The following is a 26,577-nucleotide window of genomic DNA, read 5'->3' as shown; positions in this document are numbered from 1 at the left end:
ACAGTTGGGTTCCACACACACACACACACACACACTTTTTTACAATCCTATTAATGTTTCATTTATCTGCTACTATTAAGGAATACATGCTATCATTCTACAGAAGTGAACCTTTCAGGTAAAAAAAAATTACAGGTATAAAATCTTTCCCCGCTTCTTTGCTTTAACCAACTGAAAATTTTTAAATGTTTCTAAAATGTACAAAAATTATCTTCATTCTCAAATCAGAATACTGATCATAATTACTACCTCATATTCATATGTCCATCAATTACTGCATCAAGATCTAATACAGCCGATGTACTATCTTCCCATGCCTGAAGCTATTGCGTCTTTTACCAATAGCCACCTAATTTGATTTTGCCACCTCTCATCTGTTAGGGCTGGAGAAATCACAATAACTAGGATTCTTAGAATTGTATGTAAAGTCAAGTCAAGGAGTTCTCTTTTGAGCTAAAGTGAAAATTTTTAATCAACTGTTTCAAGGGTTCAGAGTCTTGCTGCCCTTATTTCTGGCTTTGCAGTTCAACTACTGAAGTTATTGCTACATAAATACAGTATTTCTGACCTAATAGCACTTGGTCCCTAGACCTATGTATTCCCCAAATCTACCAATGCAACAAAATCAACTAAGGATCTTAAAAAAAATAAATCCCTGGAGCTTATGTGTTTTTTAAAGGCCTCAAATCATTCTGTTATGTAATCAGTTGGAGAATCACTGTCCTAGCCACATCTAGTTCTAACACAAAATCTTTGATGATAATAAAGCAAAGGGAAAAATCCGTTATGATTCAGAATTTAATTTCATGGGTATCCCACCGCATGAGGAATCCGAAATAATTTGTATTGGTGTGTTAGTCTTGTTCTTTAACATTTTCATTATGAAAATAGTAGTTATACTATATAGAGTCTGAAATGAAGAAACAAACCATTTATCATAAGGAAAAATTGAAAAACATTAACTCGTGATGAGCTTTTTAAAAAAAAGAAATTATTTAGATAGTCTCATTGGAATAATTTAGAGGAGAAAGAATCCAAGCCTAAAATCTAGAAGGAGAAAAGTAAGCCAGTCTATTCTGATTGACTTTCATCTGTACAATCTCTTCAAAGCTCAATTAACCAAGCTAAACATGACAAAGCCAGATAGTTACAACTTGTGAAGCAGCCTACTGAAAGGTTTTATCTGCCTTCTTGTTTTCTAAATTTTTTACCACAATTAGCACCATTTCTGTTTTAACCAAAGCATCAGATATCTAAATATTTAATGTTTGATTGTAATCACTGTAGATAGACATCTTTTAAAAGCTCATTAGGCTTGCCATAGTGCTGTCGCTCAATAAATTCTATAGTAAAAAGGAAAATAAGTAATACTTGATGAAAAGTCAAAATGAAACCCTTAGAAAATCTGGCGATTAGTAAAACACCATTACTTCAAATAATATCACTACATATTTTATAAATGTCAACTATCCTAAATAACAACTTTATTATAATCAAATTAGGTGAAAGCATATGTCTGTTACATCCAAAACTGAATTCAAAACATTGGAAGAAGCCATCATAAAAAAAGGTAGAAATTTCACACACTACAACATAATCATGATCTTGTAGGGGATACATTTTTTTCTTATCAAGTTAGCCCAAGCAACTGCACAGCCATCCAGTAAGTTGGATTTATATGCTGTAACAAAAGTGAACAATTAATAATTTGAAATTAACATTTTTATTTGAAATCTAATAAGGAAAAGAGCAGGATATTTTAACAAAACCTTGTATATAATCCTAATTTTGACACATTCACAGAACAGTAAAAAATGTGCCATCCAAAGAGATAATTACTTTTCATTTTGTTTACTACCACAATAATAATAATAATAACAATAATAATAATTTTAGTCTGCTTAGAGATTTGCTGTCTCCCAAAGGTGAAAATACTTTACCAGCACCCAGGACCTGTACCCTAATGCAGCCCTCAGGGGTCCAATGTTTTTCAGTCTCCTGTAAATAAATTCCCTTGTGAGACCATCAGGGGGATGCTGACTCAGCAATTTCTACGCACAGTGAGATAACACTGTACTAGTTTGTCGGTCAGTCCACTGCACATGCAAAGGCAGGGTGGCCATACTGTGGACAGGCCAGGTGACTTGCCAAACGTCTGTGAGATGAGGAATAAGCAGAGTGATGGCCCTGGTCACCCCACTGCATTCTCCATCATTCTTTAAGTTAACAGTCTCCAATAACTCTTTATGATTGAACACTCTGGTCAGGCAAAGATTTTAAGGACTTACTCCCCAAATATTATTCAGTTTATAAATTATATGCATGTTCTACTGTACTAGTTATATATAGACAGATTTATAAAAATATACATATATTTATCTAATATATATTAGAAAATTACATATAAATTTTAAACATATACAAAAATAAAAATTATAAAAGAATGAGATTAAGTTATTTCTAAATTTTTACTTTTCATTCATTAATTCAAAAACCTTTTTGGTATCACTTTAAAGTATTATATTGACTGAATATGCTTCAGTTAATTTTTTAAATGTTGCTGAACACAGTGAGGCCAACCAGTTCTGATACTCTGTTTCAAAAACAACAATAGTTGAAAACACAATCTGTATCTTCAAGGTAAAGATGATGTATTTACATCATCCTTCAAGGTAAACAACAAGTATTTTGAGGAAACCAAGTTATGACTTTGTGGCTTAGGTTTAAATTTTACTTTTTTAAAGAATGTGGCTGTTCAAACGGAGAAAGAGAAATACCAAATGATCTCACTCATCTGTGCAGTATAAGAACAAAGGAAAAACTGAAGGAACAAAACAGCAGCAGAATCACAGAACTCAAGAATGGACTAACAGGTACCAAAGGGAAAGGGACTGGGGAGGATGGGTAGGTAGGGAGGGATAAGGGGGGGCGAGAAAAGGGGGGGTATTAAGATTAGCATCCATAGGGGGGTGGGAGAAAGGGGAGGGCTGTACAACACAGAGAAGACAAGTAGTGATTCTGCAACATTTTGCTATGCTGATGGACAGTTACTGTAAAGGGGTATATAAGGGGGACCTGGTATAGGGGTGAGCCTAGTAAACAAAGTATTCGTCATGTAAGTGTAGATTAATGTTAAAAAAAAAAAGCAGTTCCTGTGTGGTGACCTCCAATGAGCTCTACACAATGATATAAAGGGCATATAAAAGTGTGGGCAAAGGGTCTGTTTGTGTTTATACAGAGAATCAAAGCCTAATTTGGCTACCCCAAAAATGAACTAAGATACAATATGAAAAAGAACTTTCAACATCAGCACTCTTGGGAGGACTCATGCCAGAAGATGATCATCAAAAAAACCCCAACAAAAATCCACGCACTGCTACAGCTGTAGATGCACTCATCCCACCAGTTCCTGGACTTGCCATGGGAATGAAGAAGGAGATATCTAAGCTGGCCTGTGCATACAGTAAAACAACAAATTTGACTGGATCTATACGGTTGGAACTCAACCAAGAATTAGGAGAAGTGCAAATTGTAGCACTCCAAAATCTTACAACTACAGACTATTTACTGTTAAAAGAACGTATGGGATGTGAACAGTCCCCAGGAATGGGTTGTTTTAATTTATCTGAATTCTCTCAGACTGTTCAAGTTCAGTTGGACATTATCCACCATACCATAGATAAGTTTTCACAAATGCCTAAGGTGCCTAACTGGTTTTCTTGGTTTCACTGGAGATGGCTGGTAATTACAGGTATGCTTGGTTACATAACTGTACTCCTGTTATGTTAATGTGTGTGCACAATTTACTTAGTAGTTTAAAAACTATACATGCTGAAGTTACTCTACAAGAAGATATGTCAAAGAAATAATCAATCTTCCCATGTTTCCTCCCGCCTGCTACTTCTATAGCTTTTCTTCTTCCTTCCTAATTACAACCCTTAAATAGAATTCATGCCATATATTGAATTTACCGAGTATCATCATTCTTCCAAGGGGTAAAGACACCTCAAGACAAATACTGGGCATAGAAGCCACAGGGCATAAATATGCAAAGAAGTAAAAAGCTAACCTTTTCAAACAATAAGGCTCCTCTCTCACTGATCAACTTTACATTTCCCTGTATGGCCCCGGAAGATGACTGGTTAGCCAGAGATGGGTAAGATTCCTCAAGGGAGGAACAACCTAAGACAGGCACAGTCGCAGGGGGGCCATCAGGTGAGAAAATGGGGATCAACAGAGGTGAGGCTTAGAACCTCCCCCACCCCGTTCTGAGAGAAATCTTCTGCATACGTGAGTGTTTTATTGCCCGTGTCTAGCTTGGATTAACACATAGTCTACAGGCACGCACCTGATCATCTACATTTGCTCTCTTACAACACTAAACTATGTTTTCTACCTTTATCTTGTATCTACCTACCACTTCAGCATTTTATTAAAAATAATAATAATAAAGAGAGAAATGTGGTATCCACATATAAATCAAGTATAAAAATCAAACGAATATTCATATTTGAACTGACTGTTTATAGTTCATAATGCATGAACAAAACTGAAAGCTTCTGTGATGACTGCCCCTGTAATGTTCACCATGTAACTTATTCACTATGTAAGAATTTGTAATCCATGTAAGAACTTGTTCGTTAAGCTTCAAAAGATTGGAGACTGATGAAAATTAGGCTTGGGGTGGATTAATGATTGTGCATTGAGCATTGACCCCCCCTATAGAGAATTTTATTGTTGTCAACAACCATTTGACCAATAAATATGAGAGATGCCCTCACAAAAAAAAATATATATATGTATATATATATATACATGCACTTCCAATAGTAAAATAAATTAGTAACCGGGATGTAATGTATAGCATAAGGAATATAGTCAAAATATTGTAACAACTTGGTATGGTGATAGCTGGTACCTAGAATTATCATGTATATAAATGTTGAATCACTGTGTTGTACACCTGAAATTAATGTAATACTGTGTGTCAACTACCCTTCAATAAAAAAATTTAAAAAAATAAAAAAAAAAAAGAATGTGGCTGTTATGCCACCTTTTAAACAGATAGCCTACATTTTTTTAACATGTACAAAAAAATTTTTTCCAAAACTTGAATTACTCAGTCACACAACTGGGTGAAAATAAACCTCATTCTCATAGATTATAAATTATTTTCAATCATATTTCATTTCAAAAGAATATGTTGAATTAAGACGCAGAGAATAAAAGGGCTGTAATGCCAAATAAGAATCAGGTAACCACTAATCATGATCTTGTAGGGGTCATACAAATCCTTATTCATGTAAAAGGTTTCTCCTATGTTCAACATATATTTTCTTTATCCTCTCTTCCTTTAAAGATTATTTGTTAGTCCTACAAAATCTTCTGAAAACTAAAGGATTATACTGTGCTTTAATTCTTAGCTAAAAACATTTCTAACTGTAACACCCAAATCCCTTTTGGCCTGTGCCCTTATTAAATAGTACTTAATTTTAAAAATACACAATATACGGCTACTAAGGTTTTTTTCTTTTTTAGGCTTAGCTATCACTATAACTTACAGTTCACTTGTATTCAGGTATGTAAATGAATGTAATTAATGCTATGGATCTCACTTCATGAATATTCTTAACTAGAATGCTATTGTAGCTGTCATCCCTATTAATGACTGTGTACTGCATTTTTAGCATTTAGGCTGAAAGAAAATACTCAGCACTAAGATCGCCTACCGTGAACAAATAGGCAAAAGGAAAAGGCACTCTATCCCTTAAAATTATGATTACGATCATGAAGGTGATATTTAACAAGATTAATTAAGTGTTTTTCAAAGCAAAATAAGAGTTGAGAATTTTAAATGACTTTCAACCTGCTCCCTAAGCATGTGTATGATAGGAAATGACCTGAGACCTCACTGGGATAAGACAAAGTTCTTTTACTTTTGTTGCTGAAATGAGAATATAAATCTCTATGAGAATTAGACAAGGCAAGACCATGCCACTTAACAAGGCAAGCGGCCTGCCCAAACCGAGATGTCTCATGTAGGATGCTGACCCAATAAAGAGAGCTGCCTTTCTGAATGGCACACTATTAATGGCTGGAAGAAAAGGGAAGAAAAGCTGACGTCTTTCATACTGAACATTGGAGTGGTGAAAAAAGGCTAGATTTTATACCAACTAAAGTGTATGACTGGGATGGCAAAATAAGGCTAGAGAAAATAAAATTATTTTGTCAGCAAATCACATCTATGAATTTAGCATGCCTAGATTTGAACTCAATATTCTTGGCCTTACAAACAAGATTAAACCCAAAGGCATGAAAGTCTAGGAGACGGGGGTTAAAAAAAAAGAAAAAGGAAATTTCTCCCTAATGCTAAACAATACATACTTTTCTCTCAGTAAAGAGGGGAGTTAAATTAAGACTGTAATAAGTCTTTAAAACTAATAATTTAAATGAGGTAAGTGGCTAATAAAACTAATATATAAACCCAATTTCCTCTTTTTTGAGACTAGACTTCCATTTTTGGTAAAATTATCACAGGTGAAAAAGTAAAAAGTTCCCCAAAAAGGGAACTAGTAAGTGAACTGTAATGCTTTCTCTTTACTCATGAATCCAAAGTTCAAAGAAGGTCCATGAGAATGCAAAATACACAAAAGAGATAAAGTCCTATGTTTAAGGAATGTTATACATGAAATAGGAAAATCATTCTAAGAGTGTTTTAGCAAAACCCAACCCAGCTTACCAAAAGTTCTTTGTGTGAGTGGTCTATAGCTTGAGTACAATTTTCCATACAAACAAAAATTTTTTTCAAAGTATGTATATGCCCAAGCAGGTCTATCACAGATCACTTATCCCATACAGTTGAAAAAGTAATTACGTGATATACACTTAAGAAGTTTGTTTACCCATTCCCTTTGACCTGGTTTTAACCTCCAAAAAAAAGACCTTCATGCTCCAAAAATGTCACACCCTCTTCTCTCTGAAACCAGTCTCCTTTATTTAACTCACTTTTCCCAAATGAACATATCCACTTTTCTCACTGGTCATCCTACATCACAACATACTTACCCATTCTACTGGTGAAGAATATTGGAAAATTGTTTTCAGTTTTTTGCTATTGCAAATAATGCTGCTATATGTATTTTCATATATGTCTTTTAATCAACATGTCATTCCTGTTACACCCAGGAAAGGAACTGTTAGGTCACTGGGTATATGTATTTTTAACTGCAGCTAATATGCCAGATAGTTCCCAAAGTCATGATGCCAGCAGTTTATGACAGTTACCAATTCTTCCACCTCCTGAACAACACTTGCCATTGTCAGTATAATTTTGGCCAATCTGAGTAGTGTAAATAGCATCTGATTATAGTTTGAATGCATATTTTCTCTCTTTACTTAATGATATCAAAATTTTCTTTCTTCCTTCCTTCCTTTTTCTATTTGGATATCCTCCATTTTCCTTATGTGTAGCTTATTTTTTCACCCTTTTAGTAATAGGTTTTAACAAACAAAAGTTTGTACATTTAATGAAGTTCAACTTATTAATAATCTTTCTGCCAGATAAAAAGATGTAATTTCTTCCTTACTTTCTATCCTCTTCTACCTAAAGAATATAGATGTAGGAGATTCTCAAGATGGCAGTGTGAGTAGGGTGGCAGAAATCTCCTCCCAAAACCATATATATTTTGAAAATACAGCAAATGCAACTATTCCTAAGAGAGTGACCAGAAGATACAGTACACGAGCCAGGCTACATCTCTGAGAACTCAACATCTCACATAAAGGTAAGATACAAAGCTGTGACCCAGCAGGACCCGAGCATGCCCCTCACCCCAGCTTACTGGTGGGAGGAAAAGAATCAGAGTGGGGAGGGAGTGGAAGCACAAGACTCCTAAATAACCAGCCCTAGTAATCTGCCCCTGAAGGACAGACACACATGGCATGGTGCACTGGATATTAGAGGAGTGGAAAAGCAAAATCTGAGATTAAGACTGCAAATAGATCCCCACAGCCGGCTGCCCTGGGACAAAAGCAAAGTAGGTGTTTTAAAAGTCTTAAAGCAACAAGGGTTTAAATCATCCTGGCACACTCAGCCCAGCAGGCTGGGAACTTTAAGGAACTTCACGTGCCCTGACCCCCTACGTGGCAGCACAGATCCAAACACCCACATGGCAATAAGCAGCCTGCTGTTCCTTCCTCCCCACTGGTACTGCAAGCAAACTGGTTGATCAGCCATTGCTGTGGAACAGTCAGGGAGCAGCCCTGCCTATAGCAACCACACAGATCAACAAAAAGGCTTCTCCCTGCATGCGGCTAACTGGCCCAGACCCAGAGGCTGCTCCCTGTGCGCAGTTGACCAGCACAGACAGTGGAGACCAGCACAGGGTCCGGGAGGTACAAAGGGGCTTTGTTCTCGAGGCAGAACATACGCCACTTGCCTGTGACCCACGCCATTGCCCCAGGCCATCCCGAGGGCCGCCCCACCCACCGCAGCTTAGGCGATTAACCCAGAGGCTGCTCCCTGTGTGTGGGTAACCAGCACAGACAGTGGAGACACGCAAGGTGTCCGGCAAGCAGAAAGGGACTTTGTTCTCCCAGCTGACAAGCACCACTGGCCAGTGACCGCTCCCATCACCATGAAAAGGCAGAAGAACCTTATTCAGTCCAAAATCCCTCAAACACCAGAGAGAGGGCTTGGTGAGACTGAAATCACCAATCTTCCTGAAAAAGAATTCAAAATAAAAGTCATAAACATACTGATGGAGTTACAGAGAAATATGCAAGAGCTAAGGGATAAATTCAGGAGGGAGATAACAGAAACGGAAGGATTTAAGAGCAGACTGGGTGAGGTGGAAGAGACTGTTAATGGAATAGAAATCAGAGAACAGGAACACAGAGAAGCTGAGGCAGAGAGAGATAAAAGGATCTCCAGGAATGAAACAATATTAAGAGAACTGTGTGACCAATCCAAATGGAAGAATATTCGCATTATGGGGGTACCAGAAGAAGAAGAGAGAGAAAAAGGGATAGAAAGTGTCTTTGAAGAAATAATTGCTGAAAACGTCTGCAATCTGGGGAAGGAAACAAGTCTCTCAGACAATGGAAGTCCACAGATCTCCCAACACAAGGGACCCAAGGAGGACAACACCAAGACATATAATAATTAAAATGACAAAGATCAAAGACAAGGACAGAGTATTAAAAGCAGCCAGAGAGAGAAAAAAGATCACTTACAAAGGAAAACCCATCAGGCTATCATCAGACTTCTCAACAGAAACCTTACAGGCCAGAAGAGAATGGCATGATATATATTCAATGCAATGAAGCAGAAGGGCCTCGAGCCAAGAATACTGTATCTAGCAAGAATATCATTTAAATATGAAGGAGGAATTAAACAATTTCCAGATAAGCTAAAGTTAAGGGAAATTTGCCTCCCAGAAACCATTTCTACAGTGTATTTTAAAGGGACTGCTCTAGATGGAAGTATGCCTAAGGTTGAATAGCTGTTACCAGAGAAAATAAAACCACACAGCAAAGAAAGTAGACCAACCAAATACTAACTAAATGCAAAATAAAATCAGCTATCCACAAAATCAGTCAAGGGAAACACAAAGAGTACAGAATAAAACACCTAACATATAAAGAATGGAGGAGGACGAAAAAGAAGGGAGAGAAATAAAGAATCATCAGACTGTATTTATAATAGCGTAATAAGTGAGTTAAGTTAGGTGGTTAGATAGTAAAGAAGCTGCCCTTGAACCTTTGGTAACCACGAATTCAAAGCCTTCAATGGCAATAAATACATATCTATCAATAATCACCCTAAATGTAAATGGACTGAATGCACCAATCAAAAGACACAGAGTTACAGAATGGATAAAAAAGCAAGACCCATTTATACGTTGCCTACAAGAGACTCACTTCAAAACCAAAGACATACACAGACTAAAAGTGAAGGGATGGAAAAAGATATTTCATGCAAACAATAGGGAGAGAAAAGCAGGTGTTGCAGTACTTGAATCAGACAAAATAGACTTCAAAACAAAGACAGTAACAAGAGACAAAGAAGGACATTACATAATGATAAAGGGGTCAATCCAACAACTGGATATAACCATTATAAATATCTACACACCCAACACAGAAGCACCTACATATGTGAAACAAATACTAACAGAATTAAAGGAGGAAATAGAATGCAATGCATTCATTTTAGAGAGACTTCAATACACAATTCACTCCAAATGACAGATCAACCAGACAGAAAATAAGTAAGGGCACAGAGGAAGAGATTTCCTACCAAAACTTCCCAAATGAACCATACTCACATACCTTGGTCTTTCACTAGCACACATGGGTATTCACCAATGTGGCAGCAATGAGAAAAAGTGGATTTCGGCTCTTTCCATGGCATGCCCATTGAGCTTCTGTTCTCTCTTTCCTTGTCTCCTGTTTCCTTTCTCCCTCTACCCATGCCCTCCCCATGTCTCCTAGCCTCAGAGGGCATCATAGCCTCCTAAGGAAACATGAAGGACACAAGTCCCGTGTCTATTAGAGCAGGGAAATACCAGGACAGGATTAGCCCTCCAAACCTTCACACACAAAGCCATGTGACCGTCACTACAACTGAAGCTTCCTCCACGTGCTACAGAAGTAGGGATTTCAGTTTGAAAGAAGATTTTTTTTAAAAACTGCTCTATTCCACTTCAAGGTAATATCATAGGATTTATTTTCCTATCAAGATAGCATTTTTGAAATCAGGAATGGGACTGAACTAACTTTATAAGACTCTGAAGCTATTGCTTTAATCATCCTCAACATTAAAAGTTTACTAATATTTTATCAAAAAGGTAATAATAGTCACAATTTTCTTTCTGATTCATTAATTAGATAGTTTCCTTGTGTTACTGTTGTAATCTATAAGCACAATCTCAGGGAAGGACTTATTTCATTAAAGGGATATCTGCTATAGTAAAAATCCTACAAATATCAGTTTAATGATACAAAGTGAACTTAACACTAATCTTTAAATGTGACTAGACAAATAAAGGGACAAGACTGCTACTTCTAGCAGAAAGAAAGCCAAGTCCATGTATGTTTCCACTTTTATTTTCCTTATCTTAGTAAGATAAAAGGGAAAAAACCCACAAACAAATCTAGTTACCCCATAAAAATACTCTATGAGGATGGGAGTAACAGTTCTGTAAAGGTAATCTTTGAGCTAAGCATTAAGTATTTTTCTGGAAAGTCGTTTTCAATTTTCATAGCACTCATAAGCTCTATCCTGTCAGGTACTGCTTCAGCATTTTTGAAGGTGATTCTACTTATGAAATTCCTCCTACCTGTCTCTGAAGTTCCGCCAGGTTGTAAGGTAAGGCCCCCTCAGCCAATGGGGCTATTCTCTCAATATCTGCCAAAGTTAGGCGCCTTCAGGCAAATATATGGGAAAGAAAGAACTGTTAGACACCAACAAATTCCTCATACCAATATCAACTTTCTTCAGAAAAAAAAGGTGGGGGTTCGGGGGAGCTATGGTTTAAAAGTACGATTTCCCTATTCACACAGACCATTTTAGTGAGGAAAAAGAATCTTCAGATCCTGCTTGCCACAACAAAAGCAAAAGACTTCAGAGAAATAATGTAGAGTATACAAGTTTAATAAGACTCGAATAAAACATATTAAAATTAAAGAAATAATTCTTGCCAAAAGCAAAGTATAGATGTTGACAGTTCATACATACTGCACGTATCCCTTTAGCATACATATGTAATGCATTGGTGCAAGTACCTTCAGAAGGATAAACACAAAACTGATCAATACTAGTTGCCTTTAAGGGAAGGCACAAGGGTAAAAGGGAGACTTTTTTACAGCATGCTCTTTCTTGGAGTTTATATAATGAATGAACTATTATTAAAATGAACTGAAAGCCCACACCACTGCTTCACAGAATTGTCCTATAATAAACATTGTGAGGAATTATTGGAATAGTTACCCTGTGGCATTATATAAGTCTGCAAGCTGGTACAGGATATCAATTTCTAGTGGGGTGACTTGTCCATAGCGTATGGCACTCTGGGCAAATTCCTCTGGAAGAAAAAGAAAATATTTAAAAATGTTAAAAGATTCTTCACATAAAACAAACTTCTATCTTAACTATAATGTGGAAGCTAAAGGCATTTTAGTATTATTTTAAAAATCTAAAACTGAATTTAAGTGCCGAAGTTGAACTATGTAACTATGAAATTCTAAAAGTTGGCAAAACATAAAATGTTAAGATGACTGAAACAGGAAAACCAGATAAAGATAAATTAACTTCAAAGATAAAAAAATGTCTTCAGAATCCTCTCTCTTACTTATTCATTTTGGTCTCCAGATAAAAGAGTTGGCTATTCTCCAGTCACCTAAAACATCCTAGTACAATTCAGCAAAAGAAGTAGGCTTGCTCGGCTTTTTGTGGCAACTTCTCACTACTATAAACAAGCTGCTGCCACAGTGCACTGATCTGTTCCACAGACTGGGCCAAGGTTCTTTTCAAAACTGTCAAAGCCACTTCTCCATTCCTAACCTCAGCATCCCATTAGATCCACCTGGATATTTGGAGACCATTATGGCCCAAGGGACACATATGCAAATGGTAACATTTCTAGATCTGGCTTCAGAGTAGTGAACTTAGGTCAACCTCATAGCCTAGACTAAGAAAAGTGAAGATGCTGAGATCCAAAACAATACAGATTTTCAAAATCTTACCCTTTGTGACTTCAACATCTTTCCTTGTGCCAGCTAGAGTGCTATATATCTTACGAACAAGCTCCATGTTATTCAGTAAGGAGTTAAACGCATTGAAGTAGGAGAAGCTAACCTGATGTGAGATACTTCCTCCAGCTGCCTAGAAATGACAATAAAAAAAGTTAAAGAAAAACCAAAACACTTTTACGGACACTGTACTTCTCTCAAAGAAGATCCAAGAGAGTGTTCACTGTGATTAACCACCAGTCCATACAAGGCAATACCACACTGACACAGAACATTTCATGCCCTCGGGGAGGTCTATGTAGTTTAGGTTTTAAGGAAGAAAGCAACATCTGGAAGTTGGGCTTCATGGTTCATCTACCTATAAGGTCAGAAACAATAATTATAATTATCATAGATCAAAAACAATGGGTATTCAAACAGGATTTTCAAGATCCTCAACTATGAAACTCCTGCTAGCTCTGGATAATCTAAACATCAATGTATAATATAAGAAGCATTTTTTAAACTTGCCTTTTTCCCCCACATACACAAAACCAGTGGTAACTTTAAATTTTAAGACTGTTTCACAATATCTACTTTCCTAATCTTATTTTTTAAAGGCCATTGTTATAATTAAGATATTTAACAGTCTGTGCTGGGCTCTGAATCTGTATCATGAAAGGTACAACTACCGAAACTCCAAAAAATGTAGAGCAAATCCAGGGAAGACTTATTTATCATTAGCTCTGTCATCAGTGAAACAGCACAAAAGAGGCTTTCTAACGTCTTGGGGGGATGGGGTACTGAGTGGCTTTCATTACTCTGCAGGATGGAGGTAATTTCTCCCTTTGCCCACTACTTGGGCATAAATTCCAAAAAGACTATTTTTCATAGTTTGTAAAAGTCTAATTTCTAAACCAGGAGTCAGAGGAACCCATATGACTGAAAATATTCTCTAATAAAACTCAAAAAAACACTTATGGTATACAAGTATGAGAACCTTAATCACAAAAGTCTTTTAAGAATAGTGTAGGCAATACTATTACCTACAAATATATCCACCCTCACCACCCCTCACAAACAGGCCTTAACCCAAATACAGATGGTATTTTATTAGTTTGAATTTGGTTCAAAGTGATCCAAAAGCAGGATTCAAATTATTTAATACATTATTCCAGGGGAATGAAATGGTGTTAGATAAACCATGGCAATAGCAGGTCTATCTAACCCAACTGGAAAAGAATGAATGGGTCTCCTCACTGCAAGGCACTAAACATGACCCTCTCACTCAGATTTTCTTTCCTTCTTTTCTCCTTCCCTCCCTCTCTCCCCTTCTTTCTTTCCTTCCTTCCTTTATGTTTTTGGCTGGGTATGAGGTGAGAGTGTGGGAGTGGGAGATGGGTATCAAGGAGGTGAAATGTGTAGGAGAAAGTGACATGCTCCATGTTCAAATTCACTGAAGAAAAAGAACAGAAGTTGATCTTTCTACCCCATCTAAATCAGGGATAATGATCTTCAGCTGAAACAACAAATGCACCCATTGGCTTCCCTCCATTTAAAACAAGAAGCAATCAAAAACTTACACTAAGTACAATGTATGAACAAGAAAACTGTTAAGTGAGGAAAGTTTCACCACTCTTTGTGAGGAAGTGGATGACATCAGTTTGCTATTGGTCCAGTTGATTACTTTACAGAGATTAGCAGTTTGACATAACAAAAAACTGTCTGGTCCATGCAGACTGAATGCATAGGTGAAGGGGCAGAGAGAGAAGTGAGCCACAGAGGCTGATGCCCATATTTCCCTGGCACCTTCTGCCATGACCATGGTTATTAAAACAGTGTAGAGGCCAGTGATGATCCCTCTAGCAAACAGCACCCTTCAGGCAACAACAGAAGGAGCCATCCTTACAACGAGCAAGGCTTTGGGAGCCTGGTGGGATGGAAAAAGGCAAGGTGAAAGCATTAGTATCTGGGAGAGGTACCGCCCACTGGAAAAAGTAATTGCATACTCTTGTCTACAGACTCCCTTGGTTTGTTTAGTTGGACTCCATAAATGGAAATAAACAACTTAGAAATATAAGAGAGCAAAATGGTGGCTCTGAAAAAGCTATGTTTTGGGAAAAAACTATTCACCATGACCCCCACCTCCCTTAACCACACCTGTTTACCTTCCACCAAGGCAAGTATAAAGTTAGAATAGTTGACAGTCAGATGGGCCCAGGGATACAATCCAGGATCCAATAATTCAAAATGTTCAAGGAAATAGAAAGTGGAAGTACTTGGTTTTTACTTACTGAAACTAAGTTCTCCTCCACAAAGGGAGTAAGCATGTGAGACCGGATGGTGACCATGATGTCCCTGAAGTCCAGACCAGAGATCAGGCCGCTTTTGCTTTTGTCTTTGAGTGCAAAGGCTTGCCTTGCGTGTTCCAACTGTAGCTCCTGGAGGGTAAAGTCAGAAAAAGGGCATTCGATTGCTTAAAGCACATCCCAAGTATATGTTTTGGAAAGAAGGACAAACATTCTTCCCCTACATGCATTTGCAACGGAAATGAAGTGTACAGCACTGAATTTACAACGAAACTTTAAATTTCTTTTGAAAAGCACATGCTTTCCTAAAACGTACTACACACTTCTCCTCAGAAAGAAGAATGAATCATAGCAAGGTAACAAAGAAAAGGGAGGAGGAAAAAAATCCTTCATTTACTTGAAAACCTTTCATCACTGAAAACAGAGTATGTTTTCAGGTTTATTTCAGCCTTTAAAGTAAGTAGTAATTTATTCTTTCCTTTTTGAAGGGATTCTTGTCCCCCAAGAGTACTGTTTGAATTAAAAGTTTAGATTGATTTTCAGTTTTTTAAATTTTAAATGTTGCAATCAAGCTGTCTCTCACACTCTCCGTCAAAGAATTAGAGACCACTTTTCAAACAATTTTTTAAATTGAGGAATTTAGTGAGAAAGTCTACTGACTGGTAAATGTAGCACTTCATAATTCTAACATGAAAGTTATGAATAACAAACTGCATAACCAGTATTTAACTATCACTGCATCTGGCTTTGGGCACAGTTACTTATAAACTTAAAACAATCTAGGATCTCTCTGAATTTTTGAACTGCTGAGCAGCCAAAACTTTGTAGTAAGTGATATCAATAAAAACATAAAATGTGGCATTAATACCCTAAATACTATACATAAGTCAAAATTTGAGCATTTCTGCCCTGAGGACCCATGACATATCCAAATAAATCTGTTAACACAACATAATAATGGTGCCATTAGATGCTATTGTCACACTATTTCCAACTCTTGAAATAATATTCACATCTAAATGTAAAAATATTCACAGATAAAATTAAATATTGCAACTCATTACCACTTATTTATGAAAGCCTATAAATCAATGTTGTTTTATCTTTCTTGTGACATTTAAAATGGCTTTTGGTAGAAGTCTCACTATTTTACTAATTTATTTAATTATATTTTTCTAGGGACTTGTGATATCTTGATGTAATTCAAAGACATTAAAAAGTTCCTCAGCAGGTGTCTGTCTTATAATAATTCATTAAGCTATACCTTTGTTTTATGGCTTTCTGATTTGTATTTGACAATAAAACAAATCTGAAAGTACTTTTTCTTAGATTAGAAGGCTAGAGACAAGTATATCAAACCTACTAAATCTTTCAATAATTTTAACTTTAAAAAATTAAATGACAATGAGGAAAACATCTGAATATTTTAATATCTACCTTTCAACATCTAAATACAGGCATACCCTGTGGGACTGTGGGTTCAGTTCCAGACCACCACAGTAAAACAACTACCACAATAAGAGGAATCCAATGAATTTCTTGGTTTCCCATTGCATGTAAGTTAGATTTACGCTTATTCTGTTGTTTAGAGTGTGAACAACATCATGTCTAAAAAACAATGTACATACCTTAATTAAAAAATGCTAACCATCATTTGAGCTTTCAGCAACTCATAACCACTGAACACAGAGCACCACAACAAATATAACAATAATGAGAATGTTTAAAATACTGCAAGAATTACCAAAATGTGACACAAAGACATGAAGTGTCAAATGCTGTTGGGAAAATGGCACTGACAGACTCTCACTGCAGGGTTCCCACAAACTTTCAATCTGTAAAAATCACAACATCTGCAAAGCACAATAAAGTGAAGCACCGTAAACTGAGGTATGCCTGTATTTGGATTTTCTAGCAAAGAGCAATACAAGTGGAAAAACTAAAACCCAACTGTAAATATGTACGAAGGACAAACAGTACAAAATAAACAGTTACCATGATTTGACAAAGTTTCCTCTTCCCCCCACTTCTACTTTTTAAAAATTTCAACTCTCTTCTGCAAATGACAAATAGAATTGTGATATATTTAAACTGTACAACTTGATGACTTGATATATGTATACACTGTGAAAGGATTCCCACCATCAATTAATACACCCATCACTTCACATGTATATGTATATATTTTTGATGAGACCGCTTAAGTTCTACTGTCAGTGAATTTGTTATACAATGCAGTTTTATCAACCATTGTCACTGTGTTATACATTAGGTCCTCATACCTTATTCAGCTTATAACTGGAAGTTTATACCTTTTTTCCAGCTTCTCATTTCCCCAACCCTCCAGTCCCTGTCAACCACTATTATTCTACTCTCCATGTGTTCAACATATTTTTAGATCCCACATATTAGTAATACCTAGCAGTATTTGTCTTTCTCTGTCTGGCTTATTTCACTTAGCACAGAGCCCTCCAAGTTCATCCAAACTGTTGCAAATGGCAGGATTTCCCTCCTTTTTTTAGGGTAAATAATATTCCAGTTTGTGTGTGTATGTGTGTGTATGCACACTACATTTTCTCTATTCATCTGTCTGTGGACACATGTTGTTTCTATACCATGGCTATTGTGATAAGGCTGCAATAAACATGAGAGTACAGACACCTCTTTGAGCAACTTTTCATGTACTTGTTGGTCATCTGTATTTTTTTTTAAGGGGAAAAATGTTTCTTCAGGCCCCTTGCCCATTTTTTATTTGGGTTACTTGGGTTTTGTTTTTGGTTTTTTTGCTGAGTTGTATGAGTTTTTTGTATATTTTGGATAGTAATCCCTTATAAGATATGTAGTTTGCAAATATTTTCTCCCATTTGCATGCTGCCTTTTCATTTTGTTGATGGTTTCCTTTGCTGTGTACTTATCAGTTCTGATGTCATCCCACTTGTTTATTTTTGCTTTTGGTGTCAAATTCAAAAACATCATTGCTAGAAATGTCAAGGAGCTTACCCCTATGTTTTCTTCTAGAGGTTTAAACTTTCAGGTCTTATGTTCAAATTTTTCATCCATTTTGAGTTAATTTTTCTGTATGGTGCAAGAATCCAGTGTTATTCTTTTGCATATGAATTTCCAGTTTTCCCAGTACCATTTATTGAAGAAACTACCCTTTCTCCATTATATATTCTTGGCTTCTCTATCAAAAATTAATTGATCATATATGCATGGGTTTATTCCTGGGCACTTTATTCTGCACATTGATGTATGTGTCTGTTTTCATGACACCACCACCATAATGTCTTGAATACCACAGCTTTATTGATAGTTTGAGGAAGTATGATGCTTACAGTTTCATTCTTTTTCAAAATTGCTTTGGCTACTTGGGGTCTTTTGTGGTTTCATACAAATTTTAGGATTTTTTTCTATTTTGTGAAAACTGTCATTGGAATTTTGATAGGGATTATGTTGAACCTATAGATTGCTTTAGGTAGACTGCACATTCTAACAATATTAAATTGTCACAATCAATGAACACTGAGTATCTTTGTATTTCTCTGTCTTCTTCAATTGCTTATAGTTCTCAGTGTATAGATCTTTCACTGGTTAAATTTATTCCTAAGTATTTTATTCTTTTTGCTGTTATTGTAAATTGAATTGCTTTCTTAACTTCTCCTTCTGATAGTTCATTGTCAATGTGTAGATATACAACTGATTTTTGTATAATGATTTTGTACCCTGCAACTTCCCAGAATTGATTTATTCTGACATTTTTTTGTATGTGGAATCTTAAGGGTGTCCTGTGTATACTTTCACATCCTCTGCAAACAGAGATAATTACTTTCCAGTTTGATGCGATGCCTTTGTATTTCTTTTTCTTGACTAACAGCTCTGGCTAGAACTTCCAGTACTTTCTGAATAAAAGTGGTGAGAGTAGGCATCCTTGTCTTGTTCCTGACCTTAGAGGAAAAGCTTTCAGCTTTTCACTGTTGACTGGGATGTTAGTGGTGGGCCTTTACTACATTCCATCCACAAGTAATTTGTTAAACATTTTTATCATGAAAGGATGTTGAATTTTCTGAAATGTTTTTCTGCATCTATATCTATTGTAAGATCAGATGGTTTTTATCCTTCATTTTGTTAATGTGGTGTATCACACTTAATGATTTACACATGTTAAACCATCCTTGCATCCCAGGAATAAATCTCATTTGGTCATGGTGTATATCCTTTTAATGTGCTACTGAATTCAGTTTACTAATATTTTGTTGAAGATAGTTGCATCTATCTTCATCAGGGATACTGGCCTAAAATTTTCTTTTCCTATAGTGTCAGGGCAACACAGATCTTATAAAATAAATTTGGAAAAATTGTGTTCTCCTCTGTTTGGGGAGGAAGAGTTTGGGAAGGATTGGTATTAATTCTTCTTTAACTGTTTGGTAGCATTCACCAGTGAAGCCATCTTGTCTTAGTCTTTTTGTTGTTGAAAGATTTGTGATTACTGATCCAATCTCTTTAGTAGTAATTGGTCTGTTCATATTTTCTATTTCTTCATGATTCAGTCTTGGTAGGTTTTAAAAAGCCGGCTCTTACTTTCATTATCTTTTCTATTGTCTTCCTACTCTTTATTTCATTTATTTCTACTTTGATCTTTGTTATTTCTTTCCTTCTACCGACTTTGGGCCTACTTTATTCTTTTTCTAATTCCTTGAGGTGTAAAGGTAGAGTATTTTTCTTTGAGATATTTCTTTTTTCCTAATGTAGGTGTTTATCACTAAAAACTTCCCTCTGAGAAAGGCACTGGATGTACCCCAAGCAGTACTCCACCACACCACAAGCAGTACTCCACCAAACCCCCTTTGTAGTTGTGTTTCCATTTTCATTTGTCTCAAGAAGTTTTTTTTTCCCCTTGATTTCTTCTATGACCCATTGATTGTTCAGGAGCATGTTATTTTATTCTCACATATTTGTAAATTTTCACTTCTTCTGATTTGATCATTCTCCCTAATTAACTCCATCTTCCTATCACCTCAACTCCAGCCCACACCATCTTTCAAATGAAGTAGGAATTTTTGGTCTTTATTTTAACCTTAAAATATGGTTGAACGTTTTCCCCACAAAAAGGATATTCCTGAGCAGCATCAGAAGTAGACACAGGTCCACTCTCTACCATATATATATTTTCCCTTCTTCACTCCTTTTTTCCCTCCTTCATGTCTTTGTATTCTCTTAGAAATATCATGTCTTAGCCTCTCAGAGATATCCAGTGGCAACCATAAGCATACTGGCTTATTAATCAGTAATATTAATGTGACTCAGTAATATTAATGTGACTCAGTACTAAAGAATATGTGGACCTTTATATTAAAGACAAGGCAGAATTCTCACTGCAAAAGTAATGTTAGAAGAATAGATTTTCTATTTTTACATTAGGTCAACAGTTGAAGTACTCTTATGTTCCAAGTATACAACACAGTGGTTCAACATCAACAGTTAACTATATTACTAAATCCCCACCCCAACTAGTACAGCTACTATATGTCAATAAAGGAAGATGTTACAGAATCACTGGCTATATTCTCCATGCTGTACTACCATCTCCATAACCAACTTATATTATGATTGAAAATTTTGTGCCTTTTTATCACCCTCACCCTCCCTTTCCACCCACCCACCCCAACTTTCTCCCCATGGTAACCACGAGTCACTTTTGGGATTTATAAGTCTATTGCTATTTTGTTCATTTTGTTTTGTTTTGTTTTTAGATTCCACAAGTAAAATCATATGGCATTTGTCCTTCTCTGCCTGGCTTATTTCACTAAGCATGATATCCTCTATCTAGGTCCATCAATATTGTTGCAAAAGGCAGGATTTCTTTTTTTTATGACTGAATAATATTTCATTGTGTATCTGTACCACTTCTTCTTTATCCATTCAACTACTGGTGGACACACTGGTTGCTCCCATGTCTTGGCTACTATAAATAATTCAGCAATAAACACAGGGGTACATAAATCTTTTCGAATCAGGGATTTTGTTTTCTTTGGGTAAATTCCTAGAAGTGGACTTACTGGGTCATATGGTATTTCTATTTTTAGTTTTTTGAGGACTCTCCATACTGCTTTCCACAGCGGTTGCACCAATTTACATTCCCACCAACATTATAGGAGGGTTCGCATTTCTCCACATCCTCCCCAACACTTGTTATTTCTTGTCTTTTGGATAGTGGCCATTTTAACTGGTCTGAGTATACAACACACCAGTGGTTCAACTCATTGTGGTTTTGATGTGGAGCATCTTTTCATGTGCTGGTTGGCCATCTGTATTTCTTCTTTAGAAAAATGTTTGTTCAGGTCCTCCACCCATTTTTTAATTGGGTTATTTAATTTTGGTGTTGAGGTGTATGGCTTCTTTATATATTTCTGATGTTAACCTCCTATCAGCTAAATCATGAAACAATTTATGAATATATTCTCCCATACTGTAGGTTGAATTTTTGTTCTGTTGATGGTATCCTCTATTGTACAAAAGCTTGTAACACCAGGCACAATAATACCAGTTATTGAAGAGACTGTCTTTTACCCATTGTGTATTCATGGTTGTTTTACTGTATATTAATTGACCATATATACATGGGTTTATTTCTGGGCTCTCTATTCTGTTCCACTGATATATGAGTCTATTCTTGTGCCAGTACCATACCATGATTACTGTAGCATTGTGGTATAGCTTGAAGTCAGGAAGCATAATACTTCTAGATTTGTTCTTCTTTCTCAGGATGGCTTTGGTTAGTCAGGGTCTTTTGTGGTTCCACATGAATTTTAGGATTATTTGCTTTAGTTGAAAAATGCCACTGGTATTTTGATAGGGATTGCACTGAATGTGTAAATTGCTCTGGGCAGGGTACCATTTGACAATATCAATTTTTCCTATCCATGAGCATGGGATTGGTTCCCATTTATTTGTGTTTAATTTCTCTCCTGAGTGTCTTATAGTTTTCAGAGTACAGGCCTTTTATCTCCTTCATTAGGTTTGTTCCTAGGTATTTTATTATTTTTGATGCAATTGCAAATGGAGTTGTTTTTCTGATTTCTCTTTCTGCTAGTTCATCATTAGTATATAGGGATGCAACAGATTTACATGTATTAATTTTGTATCCTGCCACTTTGCTGAATTCAATTATTAGTTCCAATAGTTTTTTGGTAGAGTCTTTAGGATTTTCTATGTATAATATCATATCATCTGCAAATAGTTACAGTTTAACTTCTTCCTTACCAATTTGGATGCCTTTCATCTCTATGTTGTCTGATTGCTGCGGCTAGGACCTCCAGTACTATGTTGAGTAAAAGTGGTGAGAGTGGGCATCCTTGTCTTGTTCCCAATATCAGAGGAAAAGCTTTCAGCTTTTCACTGTTATATATAATGTTGGCTGTGGATTTCTCATATATGGCCTTTATTATGTTGAGGTATGTGCCATCTATAAGCATTTTGTTGAGTTTTTATCATGAATTATCATGAATAGACGTTGAATTTTGTCAAATGCTTTTTCAGCATCTATTAAGATGATCATACAGTTTTTATCCTTCTTTTTGTAATTTGTGGTGTATGATATTGGCTGATTTGCAAATATTGTACCATCCCTGCATCCTTGAAATAAATCCCACTTGATCATGATGGATGATCATTTTTGTTGTATTTTTGAATTCAGTTTGCTAATATTTTGTTAAGGATTTTTGCATCTATGTTCATCAGCAATATTGGTCTGTAATTTTCTTTTTTTGTGGTGTATTTGTCTGGATTTGGTATTAGAGTGATGCTGACTTCATAGAATGAGTTTAGTATTCTCTCTTCTACTTTTTGGAATACTTTAAGAAGGATGGGTATTAGCTCTACTTTAAATGTTTGGTAGAATTCAATTGTGAAGCCATCTGATCCTGGACTTTTATTAGGAGTTTTTTGATTACTAATTAAATTTTGTTATTGGTATTGAGTCTGTTCAGATTTTGTTTCTTCCTGGGTCAGTCTTGGAAGGCTGTATTTTTCTAGGAATTGTCTATTTCTTCTAGATTGTCCAATTTTTTGGCATATAATTTTTCATGGAATTCTCTAATAATTCTTTGTATTTCTGTGGTATTTGTTCAGACTTGTTTTCATTTCTGATTTTGTTTATTTTTGTACTCTCTCTTTTTTTCTTGATTAGTATGGCTAGGGGGTTGCCTATTTTATTTTCTCAAAGAACCAGCTCTTGGTTCATTTATTTTTTTTTCTCTTGTATTATTCTTCTCTATTTCATTTACTTCTGCTCTGATCTTTATTATGTGCCTCCCTCTAGTAACTCTGGGATTCATTTTTTCTTCTTTTTCTACTTTCTTTAATGGTAAATCTAGACTATTTGGTATTATTGTTTCTTGAGGTAGGTTTGTATTGCTATGTACTTCCCTCTTAGAACTGCTTTTGTGATGTTCCATAAATTTTGCACTGTTGTATTTTTATTTCCATGTGTCTCCATGTATTGCTTGATTTCTGTTTTAATTTGTTCATTGACCCATTGATTATTTAGAAGCATGTTGTTTAGCCTCCATGTATTTATGGGGTTGTTTTCTTCATGTAATTTACTTCTAGTTTCATACTATTGTGGTTGCCTGAAACAATTACAATCTTTTTCAATTTACTGAGGCTCTTTTTGTGGCCTCATATGTGATCTATTCTGAAGAATGTCTCTTACATATCTTTTAAAGATATATATTTGAGGTACCACAGATCAAACAACAGTGTATGGGACTGGCTTCCAAATTATGCACTGCGGGAAGAGTGGAGAGTACAGATAAAACAAGATTGGCCAATAGTTCATAATTGTTGAAGTTGGTTGATGGATACATGGGGGTTCATTATACTATTGTATTTTTAAATATACTTGAAGTATTTCAAAACAAAAAATATAAAAAATTAAAATTAAGGACTTCAAAATGAGAAGCAAAACAAAGAGTAAAAGAAGTTTCATATATAAAGCTCCCATTTTATGGAGTATAATTAACACCAGGGTAGAATGGATATTGTAAAATATCTTCCTTAAATGAAAGAAAACCAACAATGTGAGCAAGCCCTCTTTAGAGAAATCTTTCAAGTATGAGCATTTTACAAGGTCAGACAGCTAGGCACTAACAGTGAAAGTGTTAGAATAAGCACTGCACTTTACAAACAGCCATAACTAAAGGACACAGTTTTCTGTGATCATGCTCATAAGGAAAAATAATACTCTAGGCTTGTAAAAGATAAAATAAAGATCCTCTAAAAAGATACTTCACCTGAAAAGATACAGTATTTTAAAGGATAAAAATAAATCTGCTTCTGGAATCAAAGGGTAGGTAGGGGAACTGAGGGAAAGGGAAAAGAATGGAAGTTTGCTAAAGCTAAAGATCTTATGCACTTGGAAATATGTTTCATCTAACTGTGAGGTAAAAATAGCAGAGCTTCAGGTATAGTGTGGCTTTCTATAGACTGAGCTACTGGTACATTCAACTCTGCTGTCTTCCAAAACTCTACTCTCCACTACAATCACAGCAAAAAACTTAAAAACAAAACAAAATAGAAACTCAAGGACTAAGAAAACAGAAAGGAGAAGATAGCAACTATTTTTTAAGATTAGAGAGCAGAAGGGCAAGTGACAAATGACTCAATATGCCCAAGAAAATTGGTAGAGAAAGCCAAAAAACAGACAGCTGACCCCTTAAACTTCCCCAGCAAGTGATTCGGGGATTGGCTTTCACCTGGAGGTAAAACTGAAACCTGGTGGCTTAGATGGCAGTCCATTTAAAAAGCAGTTACCTGTCTTACTGCACCACAGCGAGGCCTCTGGCCCTTTCTCAACCCTGGCAGACTAGAATTCACTGCCTGGAGAGTTTAACAGATGATCTCTGGAGTAGGGAAGAACAGCACAGTTGAAGAGGTAATTAACTGAAAGTCCATCTCCATATTGAATGCTGATACCTACAACCCTCTTGTCTTACTCAGCAACCAGAATATCAAAAGCCAGATCTAACATACCAGATGGGAGGTCACATGATTATTATGATTCCCCGATCCAAAGGAAAAGATCTGAACATAAAGACCTTAGAGGGTCCCTGTAGGGAAAATTGAAGTTCCTATGGCCAGGATCCTCACCTGAATGTAAATTACTTGATGATGTAATCGGCCTACTGCTAGGCTACTGCTTCCACACCTGTAGGCAGTAAGTCACTATTGACTGAGTCACTATAAAAGTGCTCTGGGCAGAGGCAGAGATGAAGGAGGATTATGGACCTGCAGACTGTTGGATGCAGAAGTAATTCCAGTGCTCAACCTATTATGGGGAGAACAAAGCTGGGTAATAAACTCTTTCACCCCAAGAACGTTCCATTGTTATTCCTCGGTCTCACTGAATCCATAGTGAACTTGACCAGGGCTGACACTCATTGGCAAGACAGTCCCAAATAAAATAGCCCAGCCAGTGAACTTTATAATAAGGTCCAGAGTTATACATCCTATCATGAACTGAGAGCTCCAAAGAAGCTTCAATCCTAAATCTGAGCAGAGGACCGAGGACCAAGGACCACAAGTCATAGGAGAAAAGCCATTGACATGAAAAAACAAAGACCCAAGCAAAGAGAAAGATACTTGGAGGAAACAGACATTCTTCAGGAAGAAGAAAAGTTTTTAAAAAACAAAAACAAAAACCCTGTTTTTAAAATCTTTGGAGAAGTGAGAGAAAATAGTACGTCTATGAAAGAAGAACAGAATACTATTCCTTAAAAAGGAATATTCAGAAAACCTAAAAGAACTCAAAAATTAGAAATACAGTTAAAATTAAAAATAGAAGGTTTAGAAGGAAAGTAAGAGAGAAAGGAAAACTAAAGGATCATTCACTTACTAGATTTAAATAGTTCTAGAAAGGAAGAAAATATAATTAAAGAAGTAATAAGAATATTTTCAAGAATTGAAGGACAGAAGATTTCAAATGAAAAGAGCCCACTGAATGCCCAACACAATGAATAAAAAATGAGCTCCCACCAAGGAATATCACCATGAAATTTTAAAACACTGAAGTAAAAAAATCTTAAAACCCTCCAGAGTGAAAAAAATGTTTCAAAACAGAATGAGAATGGCACTGAACTTTTCAGTGGCAACAATGGAAGCTAGAAACAAAAGAGAAATGTTTTCAAAGTTAGGAATGTCTTGCCAATGGGTTTGAGCCCCAGGCAAGTTCTCTATGGATTCAGTGTGACCAAAGAAAATGACAGCAAAACGTTCTTGGGGTGAAAGGGTTATACCCAACTTTATTCTCACAGTGGCAGGTCACTCACTAAAATCCCATTCACTCAGAGCAAGTCTGTATGCAGCAAGCCAGTCTCTGCCTCTGGGCCCCTCTGTCCGCACAGCCATCCTCTGGGCCTCTCTGCCTGCACAGGCGTCCTGCAGTTGTCCCACACAGCCATCCTCTGGGTCTCTCTGCACAGTTGTCCCGCACAGCCGTCCTCTGGGCCTCTGCTCTGCTCTCCTGCAGCCTTGCAGCCCT

At 36.3% G+C, this 26,577-nt stretch overlaps 1 protein-coding gene across 2 annotated transcripts in view; it reads right to left on the bottom strand.

Moving 5' to 3' along the window:
• The window catches only part of SLC25A12 (solute carrier family 25 member 12), a 91,048-nt gene that overhangs the window by 30,979 nt on the left and 33,492 nt on the right, over positions 1–26,577 (bottom strand). For both annotated transcript variants that reach the window (XM_036879124.2, XM_036879125.2), the window contains 4 exons: positions 15,027–15,173; positions 12,748–12,886; positions 11,993–12,086; positions 11,343–11,427 (listed from right to left, as the gene is read on the bottom strand). In XM_036879124.2, coding sequence (XP_036735019.1) covers positions 11,343–11,427; positions 11,993–12,086; positions 12,748–12,886; positions 15,027–15,173 — 465 coding nt within the window. The remainder of the gene's footprint in view (positions 1–11,342; positions 11,428–11,992; positions 12,087–12,747; positions 12,887–15,026; positions 15,174–26,577) is intronic.

This window comes from Manis pentadactyla, chromosome 6 (genome assembly GCF_030020395.1).
Source record: "Manis pentadactyla isolate mManPen7 chromosome 6, mManPen7.hap1, whole genome shotgun sequence".
Lineage (NCBI taxonomy): Eukaryota > Metazoa > Chordata > Mammalia > Pholidota > Manidae > Manis > Manis pentadactyla.
Note: the sequence above shows the minus strand (reverse complement) of the source record. Positions and strands in the feature narration are given on the sequence as shown.